The following is a 27,856-nucleotide window of genomic DNA, read 5'->3' as shown; positions in this document are numbered from 1 at the left end:
GCGTGGGTTGGGGTATACCACCCATCTCTTTACCATCATCAGACTGCCATGAGCAATCTTCTCGGCGTAATATATCCTGTCTAGATTTCAAACCTTGCGAGGGGCCCGGCTAACTCGTGTCCTCGTCACACTGTTTCATCACCAATCGTCATGCTGCTCATCAACCGCAACTGCAACCGCAACCACAACCGCAACGCTATGCTAAACCGGGCTCAAGAATTAGAGAAGAGAAAAACACAACCCAGAGGTAAATCAGGCTAACGCCAGGTGCGAGTGCCCTGCAGACACCGCACCTCAAAACACTGCGGTCAAGCCGCTCTTAGACTGTCGCTTGCTGAAGCGCTTTCGCCCTTTGAGCGACTCGGTATCGCCACCGGAGTGTTGCTTGTGTAGTATCATTCGTCCTGTGTGCCCGTGGCTGGCAGAGTGAGGGCTTATATCTGTAGATTGGTCGATAGTGCTCGCATGACTGGACAGCGCCGAAGACGACAAGTTGAGAGTGTCATCATTCGAATAGGTATTACTGGAGTTCTGCATAGATGTTGCAATTTCCCGAGCACGTACTAAGGCGTCCAGCCATTCTTGAGCCGACACAGCAGTCGCCATGGGATCGTTAGAGGCTGGCTTCGGATCTTCGAAGACATAATGTCGATCCCGCTGTCAAAGGGTCAGTTGCTGCTGTTCAGGCCTTCAGTGTACCACTTACTGTGTTGACTATCCACTGGGTCACCCCCTTAGAGTCTGTAGCGCTGGAAAACTCTGTCCCCGGCGCAAGGAGCGAGATTTCCGACTTGGACTTCTTCTCCTCTCCACCAGCAGGAGCAATGATGATGCGTGCACTTGATGTGACCATGACGAGGCGTTGCCGCTTTTTCGTGTTACTCCCGCCGAACAGTCTGGCCAACTTGCCTCCACCCTCATTTCCGTGCGGGCTGTGAGGATTCGGTGACGAGACCACAGACAAGTTACCCAGCTTAAGGATCCTCTCATTGCTTCGTGTAAGAACCGGAGACCATTCAATATCCAACTGGCTAGGGGGAGGTAGTTGGGTGATGACTCTCGGATGTGGCTTCTGGTTGTTCGGCGGGAGCATGGTCGAGTGGGTGCTGTGAGAAGGGACGTCGGGAAGGTAATTGTTTTGAGCATGGTTTCCGTTCAACTTTATCGGCGGTTGTGGTGGGGGGACATACGGTTTCAACCGAGGGGCTTTTTGTTGCCATAAACCCCGACCCCATTGTATGCCAGCAAAGAAGGCATGGTTTTTGGCATGTTCCAGAGATAACCGCCTCTGAGGGTCCAGGACAAGTAACCGCTCCACCAGATCACGGGCAACCTCTGGAAAGCCTCGAGGAAACTCATAGTCGAGGTTGACGATCTTCTGAAAGGTCTGATAGTCGTTGCCGGCCTTGAACGGCGGTCGGCCGGCTAAGAGTTGGTAGATGATGCAGCCAAAGGCCCACAAGTCACTGGCCTTGCAAGCGTTCTTGTCTGTCAGTAGTTCCGGGCTCACATATTCCGCAGTGCCCACGAATGAGTTGGCCCTGTTTTCCTCCGAAGTAGAATCCGGTTCAAATTCAATTCTGCCATCAGCAGTCCTCTTTTCCGGTAAAAGTTTCGCCGTGCCAAAGTCGGTCACCTTGATGTGCATGTTCTCATCCAGCAAGAGATTCTCTGGCTTCAGGTCTCGATGTATGACCCCGCGGCTGTGCATATACTCGATTGTATCCAGGATTTGCGCCCCATAGAACCGGGTGCATTCTTCATCAAACGTGGACATCCGTTTGAGCACACCCAACAGTTCACCGCCAGGACATAAATCCAGGACAAAATATAATGACCTCTCATCTTGAAATGTGTAGTAAAGTCTCACCACTCCCGGATGGTCCGTCAGCCGATTCAGTGTGTCCTTCTCAATATTGACGTATTTGACCTTTTTCTCTTTTATGATATGTCTTTTGTCGAGCACTTTAATGGCATATTGCTTCCCGCTCTGGCGGTCCGTGGCGGCAAGAACAGTACTGTAGGAGCCCTCACCGAGGGTCTGACCAAAGTTGAAGTCTTTCACACCTTTCTTGACCGCTTTGAGGACCGGCCGGCCCTCCGCATCATACTCTCGCTTGATCCCAACAGCCGCACCGCGTTCCTGCCACTCCTCCGAACTGCTTAGAGGACGGTCTTCCGTGTTGTATGGCGAGGTGGATAATGGGTTTTGTGACGATTTGGCCGAGGTGGATGGTGGAGTAGTGCCAGTCGGTGTGGTTCCCATACGGGGACCAGCCACGCCTCGAGATGTTCGCCGCGGAGGAACCGGAGCATTCCCGGTTGTGTACTGCCCCTGACCGTACGCTCTTTCAGTATGAGTATCGTCTCTTGAGGGTACCCCGGCCACATCTCCCATTCCTGACCGTTTCGACGATGTCCGCTGAGGAAATCCGCTGGAAGCCGAACCGTCACTCCGAACCCGGTACGAGCCTTGTCGCGATACACCATTACTCGATGCTCCATTGACAGGCACCTGCGTGTAATAGACGGAACCAGGTCGGCCAGCGTTCGATCGGGAATCGTGCAAATTCTGGGGAACCATCGTCGGATACTGAGGGAATTGCGCTTGTTGCTGATCTTGGTAGGTAGGAGGGATATTTTGACGCTGGGAAGGACGCTCCGGTAGGCGCTGATTCTGGTTCGAGGCTGGAGTGGTGGAACTGGGAAAGCCGTCCGACGATGCCGCCGCTGCCGCTTGCGAAGGGACTTCTTCTGCCATAACGCTTGATAGGGGAGATACAGGACTATAGGATCGCCCGGGCGCCACAGAAAGATAATCTGGTCTTCCATTGCCGTCGATCATAGGCGATATCTGCGGGAAGGTACCGACCGCAGGCTGAGGCTGCAATGGGGTGTCCGGGGCAGCGTCATCAGGATTCGCGATCCTCAAGGGGCCGAGCGAGAGATCAGCCATGATTGTTCAAGTTTGAGAGTCGTGGCCGACGTGGCTTAGTTGGGTGTGTGCAATGACGTCCAATTTGTGGCTTAAGAATGCGTCGTCTGGCAGATGCTTTGTAGCCTAGAATATATGCGCCGACGTCTTCATGGCCTGCGGTGTCGAACGGGGCAGTACATGTCTTCTTTTCACTTCAAATCGGTCGAGATAGTCGTGGACTAAAGATAGGCAAGGGCACTGGCAGGGTCCGAGATGGACGTTGCGTGGGTTTCAGAATCTCCGGGATCTGGCTTAGGGGAGCACGGTCCGGCCACAGCTGAGGTGTGCTTGGGACGATCGTAGCAGTCAAGAAGGAGCAGGCGAGAGGTAGCGAACGTGTGAATTTCGAAAGAGGGTCGAGAGCAGCGTTTCAATGGTGGACAGTGAGATATGCAGTGGTTGAAGTTGCAGGGGAATCAAGAGGGAGGTTTGTTAGTTTCTAATAGTACTGAAGTAGTACTTGATGAGACGCCGCAAATGGTCAAGTCAAGGCGCTCCAACTACGAGGCCGACCACGACTGTCACGCTTTGCACTGCTTCGACCACTGCAGTGCACACAGTATTGATCGTATCTATATCTAAATGTCTTTATTCTCCCTGACTGGCAGCCTGCTGTTGCTCCCTTCAAGCCCGCTGGCAGTTGCTGGCGAGTTGTGCATCCTGGCCACCCCATCTCGAGCTGCGTAGAAGTCTACGGCTCTGGCGCAGATTAACCCAAGATTGCTGTGGATCTGACGTGAATGTTGTTAACTGATCCACTCAGGAAACTCACGCTCCCCATTCTACCTGCCAATATCCGATCCTGGAGCTCTCCAGTTCCATGACGGCTGTGCAGTCTTGTTCTCGACGGGAAGGCGATGGCAGTCGGACAAAATGCTGCTTGGACGAGATGAACCCGAACAGCATCGACCTGTTGACGGGCCGGGGGAAGGAGAGGTGAACGGTGATGCTGAAACGTCGCCCTCTCCTGTCGTAGGACGCAGAAGGCTTCCCTGGCATGCAATGTCGGAGGGTGTTGCAATGCCTGAGCACTCCCTCGCGGCTGCGCCTGCTCCTCCTCCTGCTCCTTCTCTACAATGTCTTCGCTTTCAAGCAGGCAATCACGCCGCTGACCGCTCGGGTAGGAGCTGGAGCGAGAGCAGAGACAATGTCTGAACCCATCTAGCCATGGGGTGTGGTTGTCAAGCCACGAAGACCCTCAGTGCCTCATACTGATACCGGCAGAGCAGCCCTCGCAGACCCATATTCAGAATGATCCGATTACCACCCAGCAGTATCACCCTGTCGGAGAGTGATGTCGAATTCCATCTGCGGCAGGCTGAAATCTACCATGGCTTGTTGAGACAAGGATTTAAGAAGCAGGAGATCATTCATTATCTTGCCGATCATCGACGAGCTCTTGCTGAAGCTGCTGGAGGAAGCTTGGAGGATGAAATGTTGCCTGCTCCCGGTACTGTGGAATTGGCCTGTCGCCGTTCCCAAAGCCCGCAGGATACGGATGACATGGCGCAACGAGGAAAGGTGCCCCGAAAAAGCCGTCACCCATCCTCCTCGGAATCTGAAGGGCTTCCTCCTTGCCGTAAGGGGCGGCGGTCGACAGATCCTGCAGAAGCGTCAGAAGAGGACGACGAGCTTGGAGTATATTCTCCGGAGGGCCGATCTGTCTCACCTGTGTCGCTTGTGCCGGCCATGCAAGTGAACAAGCATGCTCCTCGCAAAAGCTCGCTGCTGCGGTTCGCGACTGCAGCTTCGCGAGAAGGCTCTCCCGTCAAGGCTGAGGCATCTGAAAGCAAATCTGTCTCTTTCGCTTCTTCCAGGCCCATGGGCCGGCGGAATAGATCATCTGGGCTCCAAGAGCCTTACAATTACCCTCGTTTGCATGATTCGGTTATCGAGGAGATGAGGCAGATATCGTTGGACAGCGCACATGCGCAGAGAGGTTCAACCAGCGAGACATCTGATGATTTGCCATTCCTGCGACCGGCGCCCTTTTCGGCCACACCCCGAATCTGTTCATCACAAAGTGTTCCTACAACTTGTCAAAACAGCAGCCCGAATAACACCGATGATCCCGCGCGTCAAGCTAGCTCTACACCAAGTCTGCCTGGTTGGGCGCATCTTCGAAGCCCTACCCCGAGCTCCGGAGAGGATATTCCTAGCTCTCCACTGTTCAGCGCATCTCCTGCGGAAGAACTTGGGAACTTTGACAATCCATCCTCGTCTTCGGGCCTGCCAGCCACGCCGAGCCCTGTCCGCAGAGCCCCTGCGTACCCTCGCACGGAACCTCGACAACACCGGCATCGATATCTGGACGGTAATTCATTCTCCGTTTACAATGAATCGCTCCCAGCGGCTACGCAGCCACAAACGCCGGCTGATTTGGCAAGGGGCCTCTTCATTACAGAACATGATGCCGCTTATACCGTCCCTCCGGGAAGGCCCTTACCAGGCCCGGCGACCGTGTCAGTAACCGAGGGCCAGCGTTGGGACCAAGATGCTGGTGAGCAGAGCCCTGTTGTACGCGCGATCGGTCTGCGTGAAAGACGGAATCGAGAACTGCAGAGGAGTGTACGCGTGGAAGGCATGCGGTTGCGAAGATTGGTGATGAGAGAAGAAGCAGTGTTTACTCAACAAGCGACGGAAACGCAGCAGGGGGGAGCCATTGCTGGTGGTGGTGATAATGCAACGCGGGCAAGAAACACGCCCAGGCCCAGACTCTTTCAGGCCATGATGGATGACATATGGAGAGATGACCTGGATGCTGACCGCGTGGGTGAAGAGAACTTCGAGGGCGATGCAGAGAATAGCCGGGGAGGAATCATGAGGGTGGTCAGTGGGAATGCAAGATTCGAAGGATGAAACAGGGTGCCCATCGACGGGACGGGTTTGCATGAGCAACGAAGAACAGGGTAAAAGTGGTTGCCATTTTTAGAAACTGTTTGTCTAGCCGTCCGTCTGCCCGATGTACCAACCCTGATTCCATCTTCGTCTAAGTCTCGCGTTTAACCATTAACCCAGATAGCTTCTCATAAGTACAATGGACTGTCGGATACTCGGCTGCTTTGTCTAGACATTGTCCCACTTTCTGAGTGCACAATAACCCCAGGATACCATCCAATTGGAGCAAGTTTTTGTAGCTTCCTGTCTTTGGGTAACAGAGACGAGCAGCCGATACTCCGATCCTGGGGGCCAACGACACAATAACCGCCATTCAAGACTCCCGTAACCGACAACCAGTATCTTGCGGTATCATCCTTTAACAGCTGATGTCTACACAGAACGACCTCCCAGGGAAACGAGATGACAACCAGGACAGGTGAGAGGGCTCGGTCTGGACTCGACCACTGCAAGCGAGAACTGACTGCACAAGCAAGAACGGTAGAGAACAGGAAGAAGACCATCTCTCCAAGAGCTTTTCCGTTTGGGGAATTTTGAGCATACACGGGGAGGAACCTTCTCAACCCACATGAGATCAGATAGACAACAGGTCAAGAAGAGCTCTTTGGCGCAACGAGAGCCTCAATAGCCTCGACCTGAGCAATCACCGAACTCTTGCTCGTTCCGCCAACAGTAGACCTCTTCTCGACGCTGCGTTCGAAATCGAAAATCTGCGTGACATCGGGCTCAAACAGCGGCGAGACCTGCTGCAGATCCTCGACACTGAGTTTATCGATAGAGACGCCCTGTTCTTCCGCCTTGCGCACAATGGCGCCGGCAATATGGTGTGTCTGCCGGAACGGAACGCCCTTGAGAACCAAGTAGTCCGCGACATCTGTGGCGAGCATATCGGCCGTCAGAGCCGCTTTCATTTTGTCGCCGAAAATGTCGAGCGAGCCCAAGACGCCAGAAGTGATGGTCAGGGCTTGCGAGACGGTCTTGACGCAGTCGAGGAGCGGCTCGACGGATTCTTGGAGGTCTTTGTTGTATGATGTGGGTAGGGACTTGAGGGTTGCTAGGAATCCGGATGCCTGGAACGCACAAGGAAGAGGTGTTTGTTAGCATCTGAGTAAACATGGATAGCTTTTTCTTCGGACCAACTAACCTGTCCCATAACTCGTCCAGCTTTCCCCCGGATCAACTCGAGACTATCAGGGTTCTTCTTCTGCGGCATCAAACTGCTTCCGGTACTATACGCGTCTGCAACCCTGACAAAGCCAAACTCGGCCGTCGAGAACAGAATCAAATCCTCACTCAGTCGGGACAAATGCACCATCAACAAGCTGGCCCATTGGAGGATCTCGACCACGAAATCCCGATCAGCCACGGCCGCCAGACTGTTCTGATGGACGGACGTGAACCCGAGTTCACGGGCCAGAAATTCGCGGTTAATTCCGAACGGGTTGCCCGCAAGTGCACCGACGCCCAATGGACAGGACGAAGAAACTCGCTCTTGAATCCCCTGCAGACGCTGCAGATCGCCCAGGATGAAAGTCGCGTGTGCCAACAGCCAGTGCGAGAAACGCACCGGCTGCGCCCGTTGCAAGTGAGTATACCCCGGCATCAAGATGTCAATGTTTGCTTTCGCCTGCGAAGCGCAGACTTGCAAGACGCCCTTCATGGTGTCTGCCAGACCAGCAAGTTGCTCGCGAGCCCATAGGCGCATGTCGGTGGCGATCTGCTCGTTGCGCGATCGGCCCGTGTGTAGCTTGCCGGCAATCTGCGAGCCGATCAATTCGCCCAGTCGACGTTCGTTGGCCGTGTGGATGTCTTCGTCAGATTTGGGGTCGATGACAAATGTGCCTTCTTCCCATTCTTGTTCCACTTTTTGCAAACCGAATACGATTTGGTCCAGCTCGTCTTGGGTTAGGATGTTTAGTTGGCGGAGGCCCTTGGCGAATGCGATTGATCCTTGAACATCGGCTTTGCAGAGAGCTCGGTCGAAACTGAGGGATTCGTTGAACTTGAACATGAGGTCGTCGATAGCGCCTGTGCAATAGTGAGCATTACGGCACTACAGATACTTCTTGCGTCTGGCTTCTGTAAAAGGCACGACGGGGTTGCTGATCTGCTTGACTCACCTGTGAAGCGGCCTCCCCAGAGGAGGGTGGGAGCGGGATTGGCCATGCTGTAAAGAAGTTTACAGGAATGGAGTAGCAGGTTCGAGGTAGTTCTTGAGCCTGTGCAAGAGTCCCTGTTATTTTGAGGTGGAATCAAGGGAATCTTTTTTGAAGAAGTTGTTTGCGAGGTGCTCTGATAAGGTCCAATTGCTAGTACGACGAGGCCGGTCCACAGCTTTTTACTCCAACATGTGTCATGCAGCCTTGCGGGGGATGGAGCTGAGCATCTGTGCTGAGCATTCGAAAACGTGATCTCGTAAGAAAAATGCTTATATCAGCAAGGCTTTGCGCTGGTCAATTGGTCAAGGCGCCTTATCAGGAAGTTATTACGGTGAGAATAAATTCTAGTGATATTCAACACGACGGCGGTCAACAGGTTTAATCTGCATTGTATGCTTGCATTGTACCATATAGAAGTCATATCTGCAGAGCATTCCGAACCTCTCAGCAATGGCGGAGCAAATTCTAGGCCCAGGTAGGCCACGCCCTACAGTATGGTCCAATGTGGTTGGAACCATGACATGGCAACGAAACCGTCTCGGACGAAAGCAATCAAAACGCTCCAGCTCCAGCGGGAGTATCAACATGCTGACGTGACGATCAGCTGTTGATGAAAACAAGCAGAACGAAATGACCAACAGACTAATCGTTCACCACAATCAGAGTGCAAGATCTCAATAACATGCAGCGAAAACCCTGCGAAAAAGGCCATGGTACACACGAACCGGAAGATAATACCATTGCAGCTTTTCAAAGACGGTGAGCAGGTATCCAAGGCGGAGTAAAGCAAGGCAAAAGCGAACCGCATAACGCAAGACCCTAACAAGTTAGCGAACCGAAAACCGTCTCGTTTGCAACGCAACCTCAGTACGCGTTCACAAGATTGAGTATTGCGCTCAACGCTTTGTATTCACTTTCGAGGCCTTGGTCAGACTCTCGCGCACCTTCTTCTGTTGCTCCTCCTTCTGTGCTTGGAACTGCTTTTGGCCCCGTTCCAGCCGCTCTCTTGCTTGGGCCTCTCTCTGAGGATCGCGGCCAGCAGGGATGGTGCAATATGGATAGGCTTGACCGATGGTGGGATTGGGCTCAACTCCAGTACGGAGAATTGCGTCCCAATCTCCCCCACCGCCATAGCCTGCCTCCAGTTCTGCCGCTCCAGCCCTGGCCTCGACCGAAGCGGCAGCCCGAGGTAACTTGTCAACGATATAAAACGTCTCTCGAAACGTCTTGAGCCCGTCATCGTAATACCACCGCAGGGAGATCGTCGAGGCGGAAGTATATGTTGTGCCGATACGGTCGGTAAAGGTGCTGGGTGGGTTCAAAGGACGGATCAGCCCTCGGGTAGCCAGGGCTTTTGCTTTCGATATCATGCTTTTCGGCAGGCCAGTGTCCGACAGGGTGTTGGCTAGTCGGACGGGGTGTTCTTGATCGTCAGCGATGACGAAGACGCAGACTTTAGTGTTGGTGGCCTGCATGATGCCGGGTCATGGTCAGCAGCAAACCAGAAATCAACAAGTCATCCTAGCTAAATAGCCATAACCAGTAGGGAGAATACAGGGAATCATATGTCCAGACGGCAGAGATGCAAAAGAAGAAGGAACAGCAAGCGCCCTGCGTACCATTGGAGGAGGAGACTCAGGAGAGTGTGATTGACGGAACAGCTGTGGACGGCGGCTTTGCCATGAAAGATATGAAGACTCCAGCTTCTGACCCGAGTCTGGCACATGAGCATTCATAGGTGGGTGCTTGCGCCCCGTTGCCATACTGGTTTAGCCGCAGTGAACCACAAGGCAGACGCGAGCTTGGGCGTAAGCCTGCCTGACAATGAGACCGTGTTCCGAAGGCAAACTTGTGCCCAAGCCCAGATTGAAATCTGCAAATGCGTTGGCAAGAAGGTATTGGAGAAGTGTCGCCATTATTATATCCTGAAAATATCAGCGCGGTTGGATCACTGTGATGGAAACTTCGACAGTACATCCTTGTCGAGAGATGGCCTTAATCCATCCTGCCTGCTGCTTTCCGGCCAAGATCATTAAGAGTAACCACTTCACGATCGATTTGTCACTATCGGGTCCTCGAGATCGAGAGAGGAAGCCATGAATGGACATTGACAGGTTGAACAAGAACTTTTCTTCGCGGTACAAACAGCGAACAGTCTATCCTCGCCAACGACAGCTTGAGGCTCAATCGGCCAGCTGATACCAGGTTTTCCATCTGAACGGAGCCGTGACAGCAACGCATGCTTTTAGTTGCTCAGAAAGTCTATCCCAACCCGTGGTGTAACCTTGAATCCAAACAAGGGTCAGGGTTTTCCTCGGACCTGTCAGACGAGGGCCATCCCGTCCAGATCCAGATTTCACCGGGATATCTGGTCCCACCTCTCCGCATCACCGTGATAACCATGTCGATGTGCTTATTCTCCCCGTCGGGAAAGTCTGTGTCTCGCAGCCAGGTCGCACGTTCCACAATTCCAATTCTCCCATAAAGTAACTGGCGTGCACCGAGGTGGCTCTGAACTTCCATTAACCAGATAGCAGTGTTGATTTGTCGTGTGAGAGCAAGTCGAATTGAGGGTGCTTGTTTGCTCCTCGGACATATGCCTCCAAGCTGCCAGCTTGCATCAAGCGACATCGGTCCGTAGCAGATTCATCACAAACAAGGCCACAAACTCCATCGGGTTTTCTTGGATCCATTGACGACCAATGATGCAGTCGAACATTGCGTCGGCATCAGGGGGCAGGATATGGAAGGGAGCACGGTGAAGTATCAAAGGATGGTTCAACGACGGGACCGGACTCGGAAAATGCCAGTCCAGAGAGACCGTGCCTTCCAGCTTGGTGGTCCCGCCAATTGACCTGACGAAATCATTATTAGGATGCTCCGTCAGATGCAGTTCTGCGAAGGCGCCATGGGATATCAAGTTGAATTCAGCCCCAGTGTCGAGGAGCACACGACGAGGCGTTGTGGCAGGATGCTGTCGGCCTCGCTGAGAATCATGTGAAGGGTCCAAATGAATGAACATCAACACCCTAAAGGGGTTGCCTGGAGTCCCCTTTTTGTGACGGAGCAGGCCCAGGAAGAAGTCCAAAAGCAGGCAAATGCAAGCCGAAACCACTCCATTGAACCTTGGACATTCCTTCTCCGGCGAGGGAGTGGTCTTCCGGCGGCGCAGCTGCCTTGAACGGCTTTTCCTCAGCTCTTCCGGCTGTCGAGAGGCTTTGCGCAGAAGATTTGGCTTCCTCCTTCTGTTCTGCACTTTTGTCGCCGCCATAAATCTGTGGTCCCGATCAGGTTGTCCCGATGCCAGGAAGGCACTCGAACCTCACCAGAGATATCTCGAAGTGCTTTTGCTGTGAGGCGCTTCTTAACGATAGGAAATGGCGCCCGGCCCCTGATTCAAGGCAAGGTACTTGACCGTTCAATGTCAAACGCTAACCTGGCAAACAGAGAATGCGAGCCGATGCTTGAGCGTTTATCTTAAATAACAGGACCAGGACAAACATTCGGTCATTCCACGCCAAACTCGTGCGTGCTATTGCCTTTCGCCGATCGTCACACAGAGGACGGGTTCGTCCTTCGTGCAGATGCACGATGGCAGCACGTACAAACTCCTGCAAGCATGAGGTGAACGCTGCACTTGCTTTCATTCCGATCCACAGCTGTGGCAGTCCGGGGATTTGAGACATATTGGATGCTAACCTGCGAAATGGTACCCTCCTTCGAAAGGCCGAGAGCTGTTTGGTAGTTCCAGGAGCATGAGACTCCCACTATCGTGGATCAGTGTCACCGCCTTGCCATCTGCGACGCCGGCCATGATACCTGCTGGCTGACAGGCGATTGCTCTGTAATATTGAGGCGAAGTGGAGTGTCTATTTCGAGAGCAGGATGCGATGGGAAGTTGCAGCACTGACAGTTTACCGGTCCAGCCTGGCTTCAAACCATATTCATGAGGCATGATTCTTCGCACCCGAAAAGGACCCATTCTGATAGACAAGCCTTGGACGAGAAGTGTAAACATCTCATTCAGCCCTGTCCGAGAGTGCTGCCAATGCTGCATTATTTCACTGTATGCTGGCAGGCCACGTAGAGAGATCATTGCTTTCCATACGCGTAATCCCACGTGCTTAGGCGAAATTCCTTCACAAAAGATGGGTGAGCTCCAAAGCGTGGCTCGCCTCTGCGAGTTACCGCCGGGACTGTGCTCGGTGGACCAGCCAAGACCTTTTGTCTGGACAGGATGTTGCCAACAGGCTAAACTCGGAAGCAAGGCCTGTCGATTCCTTTTGGGCAGCGATGCAGGAGCCAGACTGGACAATGTTCCAATGGCGGAGAGTGGCAAATAGGGTAGGACAAGCCGGTTGAGTCGCCTTTCGAATATAAGCAGGTGGCCGCTTGTTGTACTCCCGTCCTGAAATTGTGCCCCATATCATCTTAGTTGCAACCAGGACGCCTGTATTGTTACCTTGTCAAGATGACCGGCTATGGGGCTCTGGCCAGCATGATGGCAAGCCATCAGAACACCGAAGCTTTCCGAAGATTCTCTAGCCTTAACATGGAGAATCTGCTCCACATGCAAGCCGAGCTGCAACACTTGGAAATGGTAATCAACGAGGTCAGGCAAATTCCTGAACTGAATAGCTTCGACCGTATCTGGATCGATTGTCCCGAGCAACTATCGGAGGAAGGTATACGTCAAATCTTTGAGCGGTCAAGAACGTTGCTGGACCAGTATCGTAAGGCCTTCTTCCGAACCAGTCAACGTCCATTGAAGCTGAGAGTAGGACAGATCGAGCACTCCTACAAACAGCAAAGATCCATACGTTGCAGAATCCGAAAAAAGATAACCTGAAACTGCGCAGGCAGTGGTATGACGAGGAAAGCGGGGGCAACCAATTCCTGTACGGAGTTGAAGCAGGAATCTTCTGTGACGAGTCGATTGCGTCCGACTTCTTGACGCTGAACGAGAATGTCGGAGGCAAAGATTCATTGGCAAACTTTCTCAGTGAAAGAGTGTTGCCATCGTATCATCGGATGTTGGGCTATCGCCTTCACCGGTCGATGGCGGAAAAGGCTTTCGACCGAACCTGGGAGTACAGGCCAGAAAGGCTGGTGCAGGTGGGCAATACGATTTGCATGCTGCTGTCGGCCATGATTCCGCCGCTATCGATTCTGGTGTTGTTCAGCGTGAAGAGCATGGGAGGCCGGCTGATAGCGATTAGTATGATGAGCCTGGTCTTTTCATTGGTGATGAATGTCATCGCTCAACGACGGGCTGACGTATTCATGTCTACAACGGCGTTTGCGGCGGTTCTTGTCGTCTTCGTCGGAAGTGCAAATGTTATGAACAGCTGACAGTGGACACAACCGATGGCGTGAAATCCCCGAGAGGTGACACTGTCACACGTAAGGGGTGTCCCCGAGAGACAGGGGGCCTGGTTTGGCCATGGTCACCGTTGCTTCTGTCTTACCCGCTGGAAAGCTCTGGATATATTCGGGTGTCCAAGAGGGGGCAAATGCTTGCTTGCATTGGCGGTCTTGTCTGCGATCTAGCTCCGTCCAGGTTTTTGACGGACGCAGGAAATCCTTTGCCTCGGTGACTCACAGGGATTGACAGGAGAAATGCCCTGTAGTCTCACAGTATGGCATGTCTCGTGGAATCAGTGCCTGCGGTCACAATGGACTCTGGGCTACTGGGTGGTAGACCAGTCGATGCCCGTGTCTCCGTGATTCCTGGCGGCTGCAAACGGGTTAATGCAAGGGCGCTTGGCCCATGAAGGGTTCCAAGACGGGCGGTGAGCCGGAGCCTCGAAGTATTGTATCATGAATTTGTCGATAATGCCATACGAACGTATATGATTGCGAGTGAGGCGTTGCTTTGTGCGCAAGGCTGCCAACATTGCACTTAAGTCCTTCTGCTCATGCGCGGTCGAAGTAGGCACCGCAGGCGCAGGCAGAGAAAGAGTGGACCCCTCATTTGCACCTACCTGCTAGTGAGGTACCGGGCTCGGTACCTGGTATGTAGGCGTTATTCTCATTACCTAGGTAGCTTCACCTCATGCTCGCGCCGCGGTTCAATCGAGACTCGTTACCAAGCAATTTAGACCACCAGCCTGAACTGAGGCACATTGCAACTCCCGCAAATTATGGTCTGAAGCAAGGTGTTCAACTTCAAGTTGAAAGCAGGGGAAAATGTTGGAGAACATGATGCACGTGATGTGGTCCAGAGCTGAGGGAGAAAGACGGCAGTGGGACCCTGAAGCTTGGAGCAAACATGCCAAACATGCTCACGTCTCTGAGGGCAGCCTGGACTGACGCCAGACCTGGGAACATGCGGCCACTGCTGCATCCAACCCCTCCACTTCTCACTTCCACTTGCACCCACTGCCACTGGCATTTGCCTGCGGACCGTTTGCACTACGGAGGACTATTGGGACCCCGCCAACCAACCTCTCACGTTTCCACTGCCAGTGTTGCCGCAGTGTCTGTTCCTCTCTCTCGCTCTGCCAGTGTCTCTCTCACACTCTTACCTCGCGGCCCCTTCGAAGCTCTCTCCCGCCCGTGTCCCGAGCTCCAGAGTATCAAAGCTCCCCAGCTCTAGCTCCGTCATCTCTAACCCTCTCTGTCACTACTGACGCCAGAGAACCGGCCTGGAGCTTGCTCCTTTCTCGTTCTCCTGTCCCTGAGATGGGGGGATAGCTACCGCCCACCCACGGCTGCATCATGGCTTTTTGCGCCCTTCTCTGGGCCTCTGGCTCTCTACCTGTCCAGTTCTCGCCCTCTCCTCGTGCTGTTTTCTAGCCGACCCCCTTCCTCTATCCGGCCTTCGGTCGCGCATTTCCCCTGCCTCCGGCTTAGTGATTGACTTTGGCCCTGAACCCTGACGTCTGCAAAGAGCTCCCCAGGGCTTCCCAAAGTCCTCAGCCGTACTCTCACCCTGACTTAAACTCGTCCATATTCTGTCCTCTTTATCCTCTCTTTTCCCTTCCTGTTCCTTTACCTCTGCTCGTATCCTTTCCATTACTTTCAACCATAGTTTTTCGCCGACCTCTTCGAACCTCATCCTCATCCGCCCTACAACATGGTGGGCCCTAGAAAGCGACGTCAAGACCCTGAAGACGAGGAAGAAGAGCTCGTAGCTCTCCCAAGCGACGACGACGAAGAGGAAGAAGAGTAAGAATCCCTTGCGCAAGGGTCATTCGACTCCCAGAGCCAGAAGCCCAACCCTGCCCTTCCCAGGCACGGATTGTAACCACGTTCAACCGCATGCGGGCTCAGTCGTTCACAATTTCCAAAGACCCTGCTGGGGTTTACCCGGTTCACCCATCTATGCGCAAGGCATATTTTGTTGCGCCGGCTGCCTTGTCCCCGTTATCTGTCCGCAACATGCTCTTTGATACTGACCTTTTGATTGGACAGATATGAAGATTCCGAGGTTGATGACGATGAAGAAGGTGAAGAAGAGGACGACGAGGAGGAAGTAGAAGGAGAAGAGGAAGAAGAGGAGGAGGAGGAAAAAGGTACGTGGCGATGATGCGACGCCATGACCGCATTCAAACTAACATGGCACTCTTATAGCTCCTCCAAAGAAGCGCAAGGCTGAGGCCGAGCCTGCCGAGCCTGCCTCCAAGAAATCCAAGTCCACGGCCAAGGCCAGCAAGAAGGAGGAAGAGGATGAGGAAGGAGAGGAAGAGGAAGAAGCCGAGAATGACGCTCCTGAAGAAGATGACGCCGATGAGGAGGAGCACGAAGAGGATGAGCCGGCCGTCAAGACAAAAGTCATTGCTGGTTCCGAGAGCAAGACCGAAGCCGCTGAGGCGGAGACGGAGGATCTCGATGACGAAGAGTAGTTCGACCAACACCTGGGTGTCTTCTCGAATCTTTCCAAAAAGCGACCCGGACTGGAACAGATAGAACAAGCAGCTACACTTGGCTTGTACCAAAACCAAAATGGCATCGACAACAACCTCTCCAGCCATGAAGTCTCCGGCTTGTACGCCGAGCACTCCTCCCTAGTCTCCCGTTCGCTACCATTCAGTCGCAGCTCAGCCCATTGATCGAGCGATTTGTAGATCTTTGTAGACATATGATCGGTTAAGATCCGGACGGCGTCCTTAGGTACCTTTTCAAGCCCTGCTCAAGGCTGCAGAGATTGTATGGACATATAGAAGCACCTAACCCCTAAAACACCTTGTGGCTGTGAGAACAGACAAACAATACAAACAACAGAACTCGAAGAATTCGGACAAGTCCATCGATGTGCTGGCAAAGTTTGGTCAGCCTGCAGTGCGCAGTTAGAATACTAGTCGTGCTGGCAAGAACCCATTCGGCTGATTCGCTCCTTCTGCCTCAGCTTCAGGCCCAACCGAAGTACTGTACAAATAGTAACAAGCAACAGCAATGAAAATAGAACCCGGACTCATAAAAGCTACCTGGATTTCAACAGACGGGACGCCAAATCTGACATATCAAGCCGAGGACCAAAAGTAAGAGCAGACCTGCACACTTTTGAACAATTGCCCCCTATATTACGTCTCTTATGAATAAATATACTCCAAATAAAACTGTCACTGCAAAGGATGGGACGCTCCATCATCACCCATACTGATCGCCTGACTTCGTATGTATATGTCCCTTCTGTGCCCCCAGATAAGCGTGAGCAGGAGAAGCACTCATGGCCTCGCTATACTTTTGCGATCCATCACCTTTCCCACAATACCTCATCTAAGACATCACTCCATGAAATTTCAAACACTGCAGAAAACAAAGCTCGCTTGATTTTAATACCAGTCGTCACACATGTATAGAGTTCGTTTCAAAAGCGTCCATGATATTCCAGTCGAGGTCACCCGAGTTGAGCCTTGGATGAGGGTCAAGATTGTATGCCATCAACGCTGTTCTCGCCTGAGGATCCACGTCGCTACTCCCGAAGCTGTGTTCGGAGCCCACGGGAAACTGTTGGCCAGGGAAAGCGGGTAGAAAATCATCCATTGCATGCATGGCATCGGGATAAAGACTGTTCTGCATACCGGGCGGCCATGCCATAGGCGCTGCTGCTAAAGATCCAGGTGTATCGGTTTGTGGGTAGGCATCAGACATCACTCCTGGGTTGGACAAGGTTTGAAAAGCCGTATCCATTTGCTGCGTTGTCGTTGTAGGAAGCATGCTGAACCTTGGTGGTGTGGAGCCGTTTGAGTAGTCAGAGCCGACATTGTATAGGTGATGTCGGTCTAGCACAGCCCTCACTCTTTTACTGATGATGGCGTAGCTCCGTTCCAGTGCCGGCATTGCCTTCGAAGTCTGGTGTAAGACCCTGAGGAAAAAGTTGAGAGTGTCCTCCCGAGCCGCCGGGGCATGTTCCTCCACCAGATGAGGTTCCAACTCTAACCGTGATACAGCTATCGTGGCGGCAATGTAGACACTGTAAGCATTCAAGTATGAGACGTGAGCAAGGCCAAATGTCTTCGCTTGCAACATTATCAAGTTGTGAATGGCTTCCATGGCCTGAATGCATATCCTATATGACCTTGCAGGTCCGGGGCTGTTGATATTGCTTGCTCCGAGGACAACAGGTCGATGCAGGAGGATCACTGTGGTGTGGTAGAGAAGATTGAGCGACATGATATGCGCCGGCGGAGCTTGGGACGGCATCTGGCTTGGGTTTATTCTGAGATGAGGCGGTAACGACATCAGCCAGTCTCGCAAGTTCCTTGAAATGCGAATAAAGGACGTTTCACTGTTTGCTTTTGCTTCTGCCAACTGATCTTCCTCTTCCGCATCCCGTCCAGCCGCAGCACTAGGGCGATATATGTTTTGCATCAGGTCATTGAGAATGACACAAATCTTGCACAATGGCCGAAAACAAGAAACCACATAACCAGGGCAAGGAGGATAATCCGGGGTATTAGCAACCTCGGGTGAGGGCGTTTCGCCGTAATAAGGGGCCCACAGGTCGCTATCACTGTAGTCGTCCATGAAATTGGGCGGTACTTCGTCGGTATTTGGTGTGAATCCAGGCATCCGCCCAAGATAGAGCGACAAGATCTTATCCCAGGTATAACAACTCCAAAACAGACGCGTCCGGACTTCGACATCCTCGGCAGTCAAACTCTTCACGAACGATTGGAGTTTATCACTAGGCAGGTGTATGCCCAAGTCAAATGCCATTCGGAAGGCAACACCAGAGAGGGTCCATGCCTGTGAGGAACGTCGAAACACAACCTCCCGGGCAGACTGTTGAAGCAGCGCTTGGATCGTAGGTATGGAACTCCTCTTGAGGATGTCCATAGCCAGGCTTGATCGTGCCTCGTCGGAGATCTTCCGCATAAATTCAGCAGCCGTGAGAGAAGCGCCGGCTTGATTATGTCGGCCCGGCGCATTTTGATATTGAATTTGGTAGACGTCATGGTTCAAAAAGCGCGAGGAATGAGCGTGAATGGCCTGGAGGTATATTAGTTCAGGACGCAACTTCTTCTTGGGTCTGTTGTCATACCTTCAGCAGCGTCTCCGAAAAGTATGGTGGATCGTGGACTTTGTGACCACTCAAGTCCAGCATAGCCATCCCGCCCGTGAATGCTGGCCTGTAAACAAACAGGAACAAAGGGTGCACCCAGCACCAATGGTATTTAAGCAATTCATGGGCAACCTCCTTGGGCACGTTCACTCTGGCCGCGCCATTGGCAACAGCGAAAGGTTCAATCTGTCTTTGGTGAGAAGCATTCAGAATGAGGTCCTGCCGTACTCGCTGTTCATCGTGCGTACCAGCACTTCCACGACTTTGAGACCGCGCCGATGGAGTGGACTGGTGCTGGGAGGAGGGAGGTTCGTAGATCGCAGAAGTAGAGTTATGATGTCCGTTTCCCACTTAACTTGCCGACTTCGGTGTGCATGCTGACTCAAGCCTTGTGAGATAGCAGCGTCACTGGCAGGAGAAGTAGAAAGTTGCTTATTGTCATCCTGGGGGACCTGAAGGGGTCAATGGATTGCAATGAGTTGTTAGCTGAAGAGCGTGACATACTCGGCTCAACCAGATCTGATTCTTGGTTTCCCGCAACTGTGCCTTCAGCTCTTGGATCTCCTCCTCGAGAGATCGGACATAAGCCAAGGATGGCGGCTTGTCATAGTGGCACTCGTCTTTGTATGCGATACAGCTGCTGGACGGTCAACACTCTGCTGCCTCTGGTATCCGTCTTTTTTGAACAGCTCACGTTGTACACTTTGGTGTTCTCCCGTCGCACTTTGACTATGGAAAGATCAGCATCTGGCACCCGGAGGAACGAAAGTCCAACTCGCCGTAGCAGATTGGAGACACTGGCCAAACAAATCGACAATCACTACCTTTCTTCTACGACACCCGGCACAAGTAGACTTCCTGTGTTTGGATTTGGGCTTTGGATTGACTTCAGCTGGCATGTTTGTACATCGGTCGGGAAGCCGAGGAGGGACAGATACCAAGAGAAATTGGATTTTGAGGTCGGCTATCACCAGAAAGCGTACTCAAGCCTTGTAGGACAATGGCGAGAACCTGACGCCCTTTGTGCATTTTCTCCTCACGACGTGCAAGTGGCACAGTCGTCAGCAAGGATTTGGACCCCGGCCTCGAATGCTGGATAAATTACTCATCGAGACACTAAGTTGAAGGGGCAACGCTCTCGCGGCGCATCGTAGGGCGCTCGGAACAGTGATTCCAGGAGTGGCAGGGGTTGCAGTTACAACTGTCTATGGTCGAGGGTGGTATGCATTGCATGGAGATGCAGGGAGGCCCGGGGCCATGTAGCGGCTAATTAGTCTTGTCTCTGCTCGAATAGCAGGTCAGCAACGTTGGAGGAGTTTCTCTTCTCGATTTCGAGACTGGGTATTCAGCAGGATGATGACGACGGGAATGGATCTTCAATACTGCGCCCGAGAGAGTCACCCAGCCAGTCAGCAAGCGCTGTCATAAGTGCGAGGTAGCAGTTCGGTAGCGTTGAGATAAGCCACAGCTGCACTGTTGCAGCACACGCAATCCTGCCAACAGGGTGCTTGTCTCGCCTACTCTCGCCTCGCCTCGCGTTGCGGGAGGGGAGCTTGATTCAGGTTAGATGCATCATACATCATTTGAGCCGGCAGTGGTTGGGCTTGAGGATAGGAAGAGACAAAAGCCGAGATGGTCATCAGGAGGGAGCTTCGCAGGTTGGTGCTGCCGGTGCAGTGTGAGGCCAACCTGCACTGGCACAAGTTTGACGTACTTTACATGGGCCTCTCCTGGATTAGGGCACCGAGAGAGCCAATCATGCCGTACAGTGTAAACGGGATTAACCCGACCTGGAGGCATCCATGGATAAGGTCCCTGTACTAGGCTGAAATACCCAGGTATGAAGCGGCTTGCGGAGACTGAAAGATTACCTCCAGAACTTGAATCCAAGAGGTTGTCGACATACCGTATTTCTGCACGACTTATCCAACCGGCAAAGCCAGAAGTCGCCGTCAGCGTCAGCATCAGCATCTATACCTATTGTTAGCCACCGTAGCTCCTACCTCTGCCTACTCAATTTGGTAGCAAAACAGAGACGCTGAACAAACGCCCCTTGGTATGATTCTACAACGTTGTAGCTGCCAGGTAGGTTAAGGCGGGCAGGTGTACCACTGTACTACGGGGAAGAGCAAAAGCCGATATTTAGCGAGGTGCTAAGTTGCACGCCAGTCGCCAAGCGGAAGGTGAGGATCAAACGCTAATCTTAACAAAGCTAGTGCTAGGTCAGCCCTGTTGCCTACTAGTACTAAGGTACGTTGTAGTAGTGCAGTTCTCCAACACGGACACATCGGCGGCGGAGAACGCGGGTGAAGATGCGGAAGCCTAAGCACACTCAAACATCCTTCATGGGAGTCAGTTGCACTCGATATCCTTCATCATCTCGCTTCCTCAGAATGCTGCTACGTCTTGTATAACGGAGGTGCTTGTCTCGACAGTCCTTTGGCACGCCAGTCAGGCACCAACCACCTTCACTGTCCTCCCCCGCCTCTTCCTGCAAATATCCTCCTCGGACTGATCGACAGAAACAGGCATGGCAACCAAGCCCCTGGCTCTGTCGGCTCACGGCCACTTCAAGACGTCTGTGACTGGTGGAAGTCACTACGGACTTCAACACAAGGCTCCATATCAGCAGCCGTATCCCCATCTAGCAATTGTCGATGAAGTCCTCTATTGGACAAGGCTGACGGGGCCTTGAGAACAGATCTCCGGACCATTTATCTGGCAGGACGGAAACTTGGGACGACGAGCATGAGCATAATCAGCGGCTGCTGCAAGGATAGTCTCATCGGATCCGGCGACTATCCTCGGCCATACCCACGGGGCGAGAACGTAATCCTACCGAAATGTGTCTGTCTATCGCCGCGAGTACATCACCGTCAGCAGCTTGTTCGGAATAAGCACTACTACTCCTGTATTTGTCCATTCCCCCACGAGGGGGCTGAAGATCCCCACCTTGTAATGCTTTGCATGACTGCAAGGAGGGCCTTTTCCCAAGTGACTATCAAGAGTGGTCACCTGGAGAGTTCCGGATGGATCTCTCTACCTCTATTCGATTCGAGCTTACTTTGGACTAGAATATGGCAAATCGTTCTTCCGAAATCGAAGGTAACCATTAAGAGATTAAGAGACTGATTCCTCGATACAACGAACAGTCATGAGACTGTGGTCATGTCTCTCACTTTTCCACCCATGGATCGGTCTCTTCAGGTGGAGGGGCCCTCGAGCCGCGGTCAGACCTCATGGCTGCCCAGGCTGGATCATCCAGGTTCCTGCAAAGGCCACTGCTGTTGTGTGGGAATGTTTCTCATGCCAGCGGCAATGCGGGAATGAGCAGGGCGATGTAAATGGATACAATTTTACAACATCCGACAACCCGTTCGAACATGTGGCGCTTGCAGCGAAGCTTAGGAGAGCCCTCGATCGTGACGAGTTTCCCTGCCGCCGTCCATCGAACTTCCCGTGGGCTCAGCCTCAGCCACTCACCTCCGCATCAGGGGTGCTAGTTCAAGTGCCTTGGCTGTGTTCCACGTCACTGTTAGATCATACGCTGCTACCAAATGCTAACAAGCACCAGCTTCCAGGGGATTTGAGAAGAAGTCTTGTCAAAATCGGGACAACGGTCCAGGAAGACCAATTTGCTCGACAAGGATTATCTACCGGGTTGTGCAAACATGATGCATGTTTACCGGAATGCTAGCCTAGACCAGTAAGTAAAGACAAGGTCTCGATAATGTGGGCCTGGTCGTGTCCAGTTTGGTGACAGTCCAGCAAAAGAACAATGGGCTCTTTCCAACACTAATGTACCGTCCACCAGGGTGCTGGAAAGCAGAAAAACTGCCCCGTAACGCGCAGCCATGGATTGTCCCGACCGATTCACCCCCGGTTGATATGTATCCGCACCATCTGTCACTTCATGCCCGTGTCAGTATCCCTTGCCTTCATCATTAGACTGGGGTACCACTATGAAGATTATTACAGAGTCGAGTCGAAGAACTCGAGCTCCTCATCCCGCCCGTCCACTATGACCGAAACACGTTCGTGGCGCTCTCCTGGAATCGGACTGCGTCAATGATTACATTTCACCATGCCTTCAAGTCGCTGTCGAGACTTCTGCTCTGACCGACCCTTGGAGCTTTCCCTGTCTCAAACTTTAAATCGCTGTCAGAGCTCTGCTGTCGGCGGCAGCATTATTTCCACAAAGGCAAGTGTCGATCATTCTCCGCCTCAGAAATCTTCACCCAAACTTTCGCTGCCCGACTCCAAACTCTTCTTGTACCTCCTAGGTCCACCTTCGCAAGCTGTCGCAAAGGCTTTACGGGCAACCCTTGATCACCTCTCTCATCCCATCGCCAAGCTAAGCCCATGTGCATTGTAGAGGTATGAAAATTATACAAGGAGATATCGACATGATACCATGTCGTGTGATGGCAGTACACAGGCCGAGAAGTTCCACTCTCAGACATTGCATGGGTGGCCTATGCAGGAGTAGACTGTTCTAGGAGAATGCTGCAACAGCCTCTATCCGAAGTGTTGAGGGATCTAGCTTGCCAGCTATCCGTCGAAGTCTTCATTGGCACCTCGCTCAGCGGCGGTAATGAAAACTGCTGGGGATATTCGTCCAGTCCCATGCGTTGCGCCTCCCCCATGGGTTGCGACTCTCCTGAAAAGAGGGATCACCATGTAAGTTCCCATACCAGGGTCCGTGTCCATGGCCGCGCCCGCCTGGACTGAGTGGCGAATGTGGGCGACCAGATATCGCTGTCTCCACGATAGCTCTGCGATCAACGGCATTGTAGGCATGGGCCTCGATGTCGGTGTCGGTATCACTCTCAACAAGAGTCCCCGCGTCTGAGTCACTGGCAACCAGCGTGGGAGCGTTGTCGGTGGAGTCGCTTTCGTCCAGGTCCATTTCTGCATCATGGTGGCTTCCGCTGTTAGTGGAGCCGCTGCCGTCTGAAGAGGAGGACGAGGAGGTGTTTCCGGTGGCGTTGGTGCTGCGAGCGCGGTTGGTGCCTGGGACACGAGAGTTGTCACTGGCGGCGTTCTGCTGCTTTCTTTCATTTGCCTCTCCGTCTTCCTCCTCTCCCTCCTTCTCGTTATCCTGCTCATTATTCTCTGGTCCGTCCTCCAAATCCTCCTCGTCTTCCTCGTGTCGTGATCTCTGCTCAGAATGACGGCCAAAATTGACACAATACTCTAGCATTCTCCCAATCTTTCCACCATTAGCTCCCCGTTCCTCGTATTCGTCATCTGCAAAGTATCCAAGATCTTGGTCCCCGTCTTCGCTTTTCTCTTGGCAATGTTCATCTCCATGAGCGTCATCAGGCATCAAGGTTTCCTCATACAGTTCGGACGGTCCATTCTTCTGCACATCGTCTTTCCGACTTCCCCGTCCCGAACCTGCAGGAGGGTAGAACTTTCCTAGCACAGAAAGCGAGCCAACCCCGCGCAGAACGATGATCCAGGCAAAACCCACGAAAAGTTTAATAACAGTATCGACGGCATGACCCTCCGCATTATTGCAGTCGAAAACTAGCCTCCAAAAAGCAGAAACGGATGCTCTGAAGGAAAACAGACCCTTTGCACGCAGGTATGCTTGTTGCACTAAATCCCTCCCCTCTCTGATTGTCTGCGTTAGACACTGCAAGCTGGAGGTGGCGCTTTCGGTCATTCTCTTCGGCATCGTCACCAAGATTGTTGCCCATTTTTTCACTGCATCACAGTAAGACTTGATGCGCTTGATGAGGTTCCAACTAGGCTTGCCGAAGAGGAATCCTTTGTCAGCGTGTAGATACGCAGTCAGGACATGGCTCAAGGAACATCTGTGCCAATCCCTCTCTTTTTCAGCTTGGCCCGCTTTTGGACCAGCCGCTTGCGTCTTATAGAGCAGTCCTTTGAAGAGGTTGGAAAAGTATCTGTTTCGGCCAGCCGAGACCCAAAGTTCTTCCACTCTCTTGCAAACTTGATATTCTTGAACTTTGTTACCGAGCCATTGCCCAAAGTAAGAGTTCAGGGCAGAGAAGACCGCTTTGAGGATAAGGCGTCTGGAGACCTTTGTGCCTTCTGCTACATCAACCGCTATTTCTTCCGGCAGATATGGGAGAACTACCATCATTGCGATTCCTTGGAGAATCAGTTGCGCAAGGATGATAGATAGGAACAACTGTTGAGAAGGCATGTTTGCTGGCATTGGGATCCGGATGAACTCGAAGTGGATGGTGCAGAGGTTCATCTTGAAGGGTAATGCGGTTGGGGAATGAGCGCCAGTACTCGGCCTAGGATCGGGGGATGGACAGAAAAGTGTCTGTCTTTTGGACCGCAAGGGAAAGCGTCTGTTCGAGGTGTATGGAGGTTCTGGAAAAGAGCAACGATGGGAGGAGAGAGGAAAGGCAATATATCACAACTTCAAGAGGTGATGTATGGAACCTGCCTGTTCATTGAGGTAGTAGACACAAAGCCTTTGACAGCCTGACTACCTCTAACGTGTTGGAGGTTGACACAGGGAGGGGCGCAGTGTCTGAAGCCGGGTGAGTTATTGCTGTTTGTTGCCATTCTGACTTATTTCTGCGGCGATGATGATCACCAATTCACTGCGCGATGCAATGGTTACAGCTGCTCGATTGGTGGTTGGTCTCATCAAGTGCGGCAGCTCTCCTTTTCGCGAGACATCCATTCTGCGTCTAAGTCTCTGCTCCTCCGCGAGTTGGCCCTGGTGGGTGCTTTTAATGGCATTATACAGGTGAGACATTTGTGGACGGCTGAGGCTTAAAGGCATCTGAGACAGTGAGACATGAATGTCTGCCATCGCTCTCCGACACAAAGGAAGCTGTGCGGGAAAGGTGTGATATCTTGAGGCTCTTAAGAAAGGGACACAAGACACGGTGAGAGGAACAGCTTCCTGTGCAGCACGGCATCCCACCATCACCAAGGAATAGAGCAATGTATCGGTCACAGCAAGTTTCTCAGAGACCCAAATTAAACACCGCTGGCAGAGTGAGAAAAGTAACTGGTCCCATTGCGACTTCGAGTTTCTCCTCTTGTCTCTGGAGGAAAGCAGAAACAGAACAGGCAGTCAAAGCCATAATGTTGTTCATTAAATCAAACCGAGGATCAAATCAGACACGGCCCCACCACAACAGTTTCCTGGGTGAAAGCCAGAAGGCATGTTGTGACCACTGAGAAGCTCCATCACGACGGTGACGGTGACATTCATCAGCGGCAGCAGCAGCCTTGCGCTCGACCTCATTGATTTTCCACGACCTGAGGAGCCAGGTACTCATTGCGCCGAGGAGGAACATGAACCCCACAAACAGCTGGGCACTCAAGTATCCCGAGGCATCGACCATTTCGAGAGCGATAGTCTCTGCAAAGGTGGTTGGAACAACCAAAGCAAAGCAAATGACGCCAAAGGAAGACGGCAACCTCCTGAGACCGACGAGCTCTGCAGTGACGGGAGTGACACAGGCCCAAAAGACGCCAAACACCGACCCGGTCAGTAGAGCAAATGCCAACAACAATCCATACGACTTGGCCGGCACCCAAAGGGCAAGACAAAAGACTCCCGACAGACCAGTAGTCAGAACAGCCATATTCAACCTTCCAAAAGCGTCAGAATAATACCCCACCACAGGTCGTCCTACGCCCAATCCCAGATTCAAAAATGCTCCCACAACAGAACCCTGACGGGCCGTCAGCCCAATGGACGTGGCATAATTTGGCAACGAATAAAGCAAGACAATAAACCCGAGTTCCGTCGCCAAACCCCAAACAATGATCAACGCGACTTCAACGCGCAGATACTCGCGATAGTCGAATGCATTCTGGAGCGGCTTGACCGCCTTATTGCGATCGCGGAGCAGCAATGAACATACAAAATTGACGGCAAGGCCACAAAACGCCAGGACGCGGTACGTCCATTCCACACCGACCTGCTCGACCAAGCGGCCAGCGGCAAGATTGTACGCCAGCCCGCCGAGTCCGGATCCGGCGGACGCTATTCCCATCGCCAGGCTGCGTCGGCTCGAAAACCACTGCGGCAACATCGCCGTTGCCGGCAAGTACACGAACCCCATGGCCACGCCGAAACATACTCCCTGGCTGAGGAACAAATGCCAGATCTGCGTGGCGTACGATGCCGTGAACAGCGATACAAATAACAGTCCTGTCCCGATCAGAAGTGTGTTTCGTGTCCCGAGGTGTTTCGCCGACAATGCCACCAGCGGCGCGCTCAGCAGTGCTTGTGAAATCGACAGGCCCCCGATCAACGAGTATTCGAGATTTGAGGCGTTGGGAAACGTCGAGTTTGAGAGATAGTGGGCCAGGAAGATGCCCCATGCCTGTCAGCACGCAAATGTGGTCAGATCAAGTTTCTTCGGGGGCTGAGGGAGGAGGAGAAAGGGAGGAAGGGGTCATTCGCTTTCTTCACCCCTTTGGCCCAAGAGCTATCGCATCAGGACAACGCAGCATATATAAAACCATGCTCGGGGCAAACAAAACTTACACTATTCAATCCCCACGTATGCGCATTGATCAGAAACACACTCGCCGTACAAACCCAGCCATACCCGCCGTTGGGCGGAACGTCTTCTATCGATACCGCATCATCTGGTGGCTCATGTTCATGTTCATGCTCTCCGCCAGCAGTCCTGTTGATGTCGCTATTGCTATTGCTGCTGATATTGACGGACAAGGCTTCGGTTCCGGATGCGGGCCGCTCGGGCTCCATTAACTCCCATGCCTCACTTGAGCTGGTTGGTTCGCGCATGGTTCGTGGCCGCCTCCAAGGATGCCGCCAGAGAGCAAGGTGAGAAAAACATCAAGTAAGGGAAAATCCGTTTTCGAAAGAATCATTCCATGACGAGTTTAACCAGGCATACTGGGCACTATTAAGTATGGTTTTGTGTGGATCGGGTAAAATGACGGAATTCCGCGACGCCTTTTGTCATCGTCGGATGCTGTCAGTCTTTTTCTAGAATAATAGATCTTGTTCAGGTTCCACTTTAATGATATCGTGAACGGTGGATCCTGCGATGAGCCATAATAATAAAATGGAACGATCCATGCTGCGTGCAGTATCGGTATGTAGCATCGGATCGTCGATAAGTGCATATGCTGCCCCGGTACCAAAAACACAAAAAGTCTTAGGTATGTACCAGGTATTACTGGTAATACCTGGCCAGGATATCTATCTACTCAGAAGGGGAAACACGCACGCTGGGGGAGAAGCCATCCGAAAAGCTGATCTGGATTTTTAATGGTCCTCCAAACCAGACTTGAGTCCCATTTGGCTTCTGGACATTTTGGCCATAAAAT

General features: G+C 52.6%; 12 protein-coding genes across 12 annotated transcripts; 6 read left to right on the top strand and 6 right to left on the bottom strand.

Moving 5' to 3' along the window:
- Positions 1-294: 294 nt before the first annotated feature.
- HMPREF1120_01986 (3-phosphoinositide dependent protein kinase-1) lies at positions 295-2,956 on the bottom strand (the record flags this gene model as incomplete). Its single annotated transcript, XM_009156016.1, has 2 exons — positions 295-657; positions 707-2,956. 2 exons carry the CDS (start codon positions 2,954-2,956, stop codon positions 295-297), a joined length of 2,613 nt encoding a protein of 870 aa, XP_009154264.1.
- A 126-nt stretch (positions 2,957-3,082) lies between these two features.
- HMPREF1120_01984 (uncharacterized protein) lies at positions 3,083-8,220 on the top strand. The gene has a single exon (XM_009156014.1). It carries the CDS (start codon positions 4,229-4,231, stop codon positions 5,834-5,836), a length of 1,608 nt encoding a protein of 535 aa, XP_009154262.1. The 5' UTR covers positions 3,083-4,228; the 3' UTR covers positions 5,837-8,220.
- Positions 6,466-8,041, bottom strand: HMPREF1120_01985 (argininosuccinate lyase; the record flags this gene model as incomplete). Its single annotated transcript, XM_009156015.1, has 3 exons — positions 6,466-6,945; positions 7,020-7,903; positions 7,996-8,041. 3 exons carry the CDS (start codon positions 8,039-8,041, stop codon positions 6,466-6,468), a joined length of 1,410 nt encoding a protein of 469 aa, XP_009154263.1.
- A 66-nt stretch (positions 8,221-8,286) lies between the features above and the next one.
- On the top strand, positions 8,287-10,316 carry HMPREF1120_01982 (uncharacterized protein). Its single transcript, XM_009156012.1, has one exon. It carries the CDS (start codon positions 9,759-9,761, stop codon positions 10,068-10,070), a length of 312 nt encoding a protein of 103 aa, XP_009154260.1. The 5' UTR covers positions 8,287-9,758; the 3' UTR covers positions 10,071-10,316.
- Positions 8,931-9,509, bottom strand: HMPREF1120_01983 (uncharacterized protein; the record flags this gene model as incomplete). Its single annotated transcript, XM_009156013.1, has 1 exon — positions 8,931-9,509. The coding sequence occupies one exon, from the start codon at positions 9,507-9,509 to the stop codon at positions 8,931-8,933; it is 579 nt and encodes a 192-aa protein (XP_009154261.1).
- Positions 10,317-10,654: 338 nt separating the features above from the next.
- HMPREF1120_01981 (uncharacterized protein) lies at positions 10,655-11,305 on the bottom strand (the record flags this gene model as incomplete). Its single annotated transcript, XM_009156011.1, has 1 exon — positions 10,655-11,305. The coding sequence occupies one exon, from the start codon at positions 11,303-11,305 to the stop codon at positions 10,655-10,657; it is 651 nt and encodes a 216-aa protein (XP_009154259.1).
- A 1,200-nt stretch (positions 11,306-12,505) lies between these two features.
- On the top strand, positions 12,506-13,386 carry HMPREF1120_01980 (uncharacterized protein; the record flags this gene model as incomplete). Its single annotated transcript, XM_009156010.1, has 2 exons — positions 12,506-12,767; positions 12,821-13,386. 2 exons carry the CDS (start codon positions 12,506-12,508, stop codon positions 13,384-13,386), a joined length of 828 nt encoding a protein of 275 aa, XP_009154258.1.
- Positions 13,387-14,364: 978 nt separating this feature from the next.
- HMPREF1120_01979 (uncharacterized protein) lies at positions 14,365-16,013 on the top strand. Its single transcript, XM_009156009.1, has 3 exons — positions 14,365-15,204; positions 15,451-15,551; positions 15,610-16,013. The coding sequence occupies exons 1-3, from the start codon at positions 15,113-15,115 to the stop codon at positions 15,879-15,881; spliced, it is 465 nt and encodes a 154-aa protein (XP_009154257.1). The 5' UTR covers positions 14,365-15,112; the 3' UTR covers positions 15,882-16,013.
- Positions 16,014-16,824: 811 nt separating this feature from the next.
- Positions 16,825-18,592, bottom strand: HMPREF1120_01978 (uncharacterized protein; the record flags this gene model as incomplete). Its single annotated transcript, XM_009156008.1, has 2 exons — positions 16,825-18,471; positions 18,524-18,592. The coding sequence occupies 2 exons, from the start codon at positions 18,590-18,592 to the stop codon at positions 16,825-16,827; spliced, it is 1,716 nt and encodes a 571-aa protein (XP_009154256.1).
- Positions 18,593-20,838: 2,246 nt separating this feature from the next.
- HMPREF1120_01977 (uncharacterized protein) lies at positions 20,839-23,457 on the top strand. The gene is made up of 3 exons (XM_009156007.1): positions 20,839-22,250; positions 22,359-22,745; positions 22,920-23,457. The coding sequence occupies exon 1, from the start codon at positions 21,699-21,701 to the stop codon at positions 22,239-22,241; it is 543 nt and encodes a 180-aa protein (XP_009154255.1). The 5' UTR covers positions 20,839-21,698; the 3' UTR covers positions 22,242-22,250; positions 22,359-22,745; positions 22,920-23,457.
- Positions 23,458-23,957: 500 nt separating this feature from the next.
- On the top strand, positions 23,958-24,747 carry HMPREF1120_01976 (uncharacterized protein). Its single transcript, XM_009156006.1, has one exon. The coding sequence runs from the start codon at positions 24,351-24,353 to the stop codon at positions 24,699-24,701; it is 351 nt and encodes a 116-aa protein (XP_009154254.1). The 5' UTR covers positions 23,958-24,350; the 3' UTR covers positions 24,702-24,747.
- A 912-nt stretch (positions 24,748-25,659) lies between these two features.
- HMPREF1120_01975 (MFS transporter, MCP family, solute carrier family 16 (monocarboxylic acid transporters), member 10) lies at positions 25,660-27,308 on the bottom strand (the record flags this gene model as incomplete). The annotated part of the gene is made up of 2 exons (XM_009156005.1): positions 25,660-26,880; positions 27,045-27,308. The coding sequence occupies 2 exons, from the start codon at positions 27,306-27,308 to the stop codon at positions 25,660-25,662; spliced, it is 1,485 nt and encodes a 494-aa protein (XP_009154253.1).
- Positions 27,309-27,856: the final 548 nt, after the last annotated feature.

This window comes from Exophiala dermatitidis (assembly GCF_000230625.1).
Source record: "Exophiala dermatitidis NIH/UT8656 unplaced genomic scaffold supercont1.2, whole genome shotgun sequence".
NCBI classification, from domain to species: Eukaryota; Fungi; Ascomycota; class Eurotiomycetes; order Chaetothyriales; family Herpotrichiellaceae; genus Exophiala; species Exophiala dermatitidis.
Note: the sequence above shows the minus strand (reverse complement) of the source record. Positions and strands in the feature narration are given on the sequence as shown.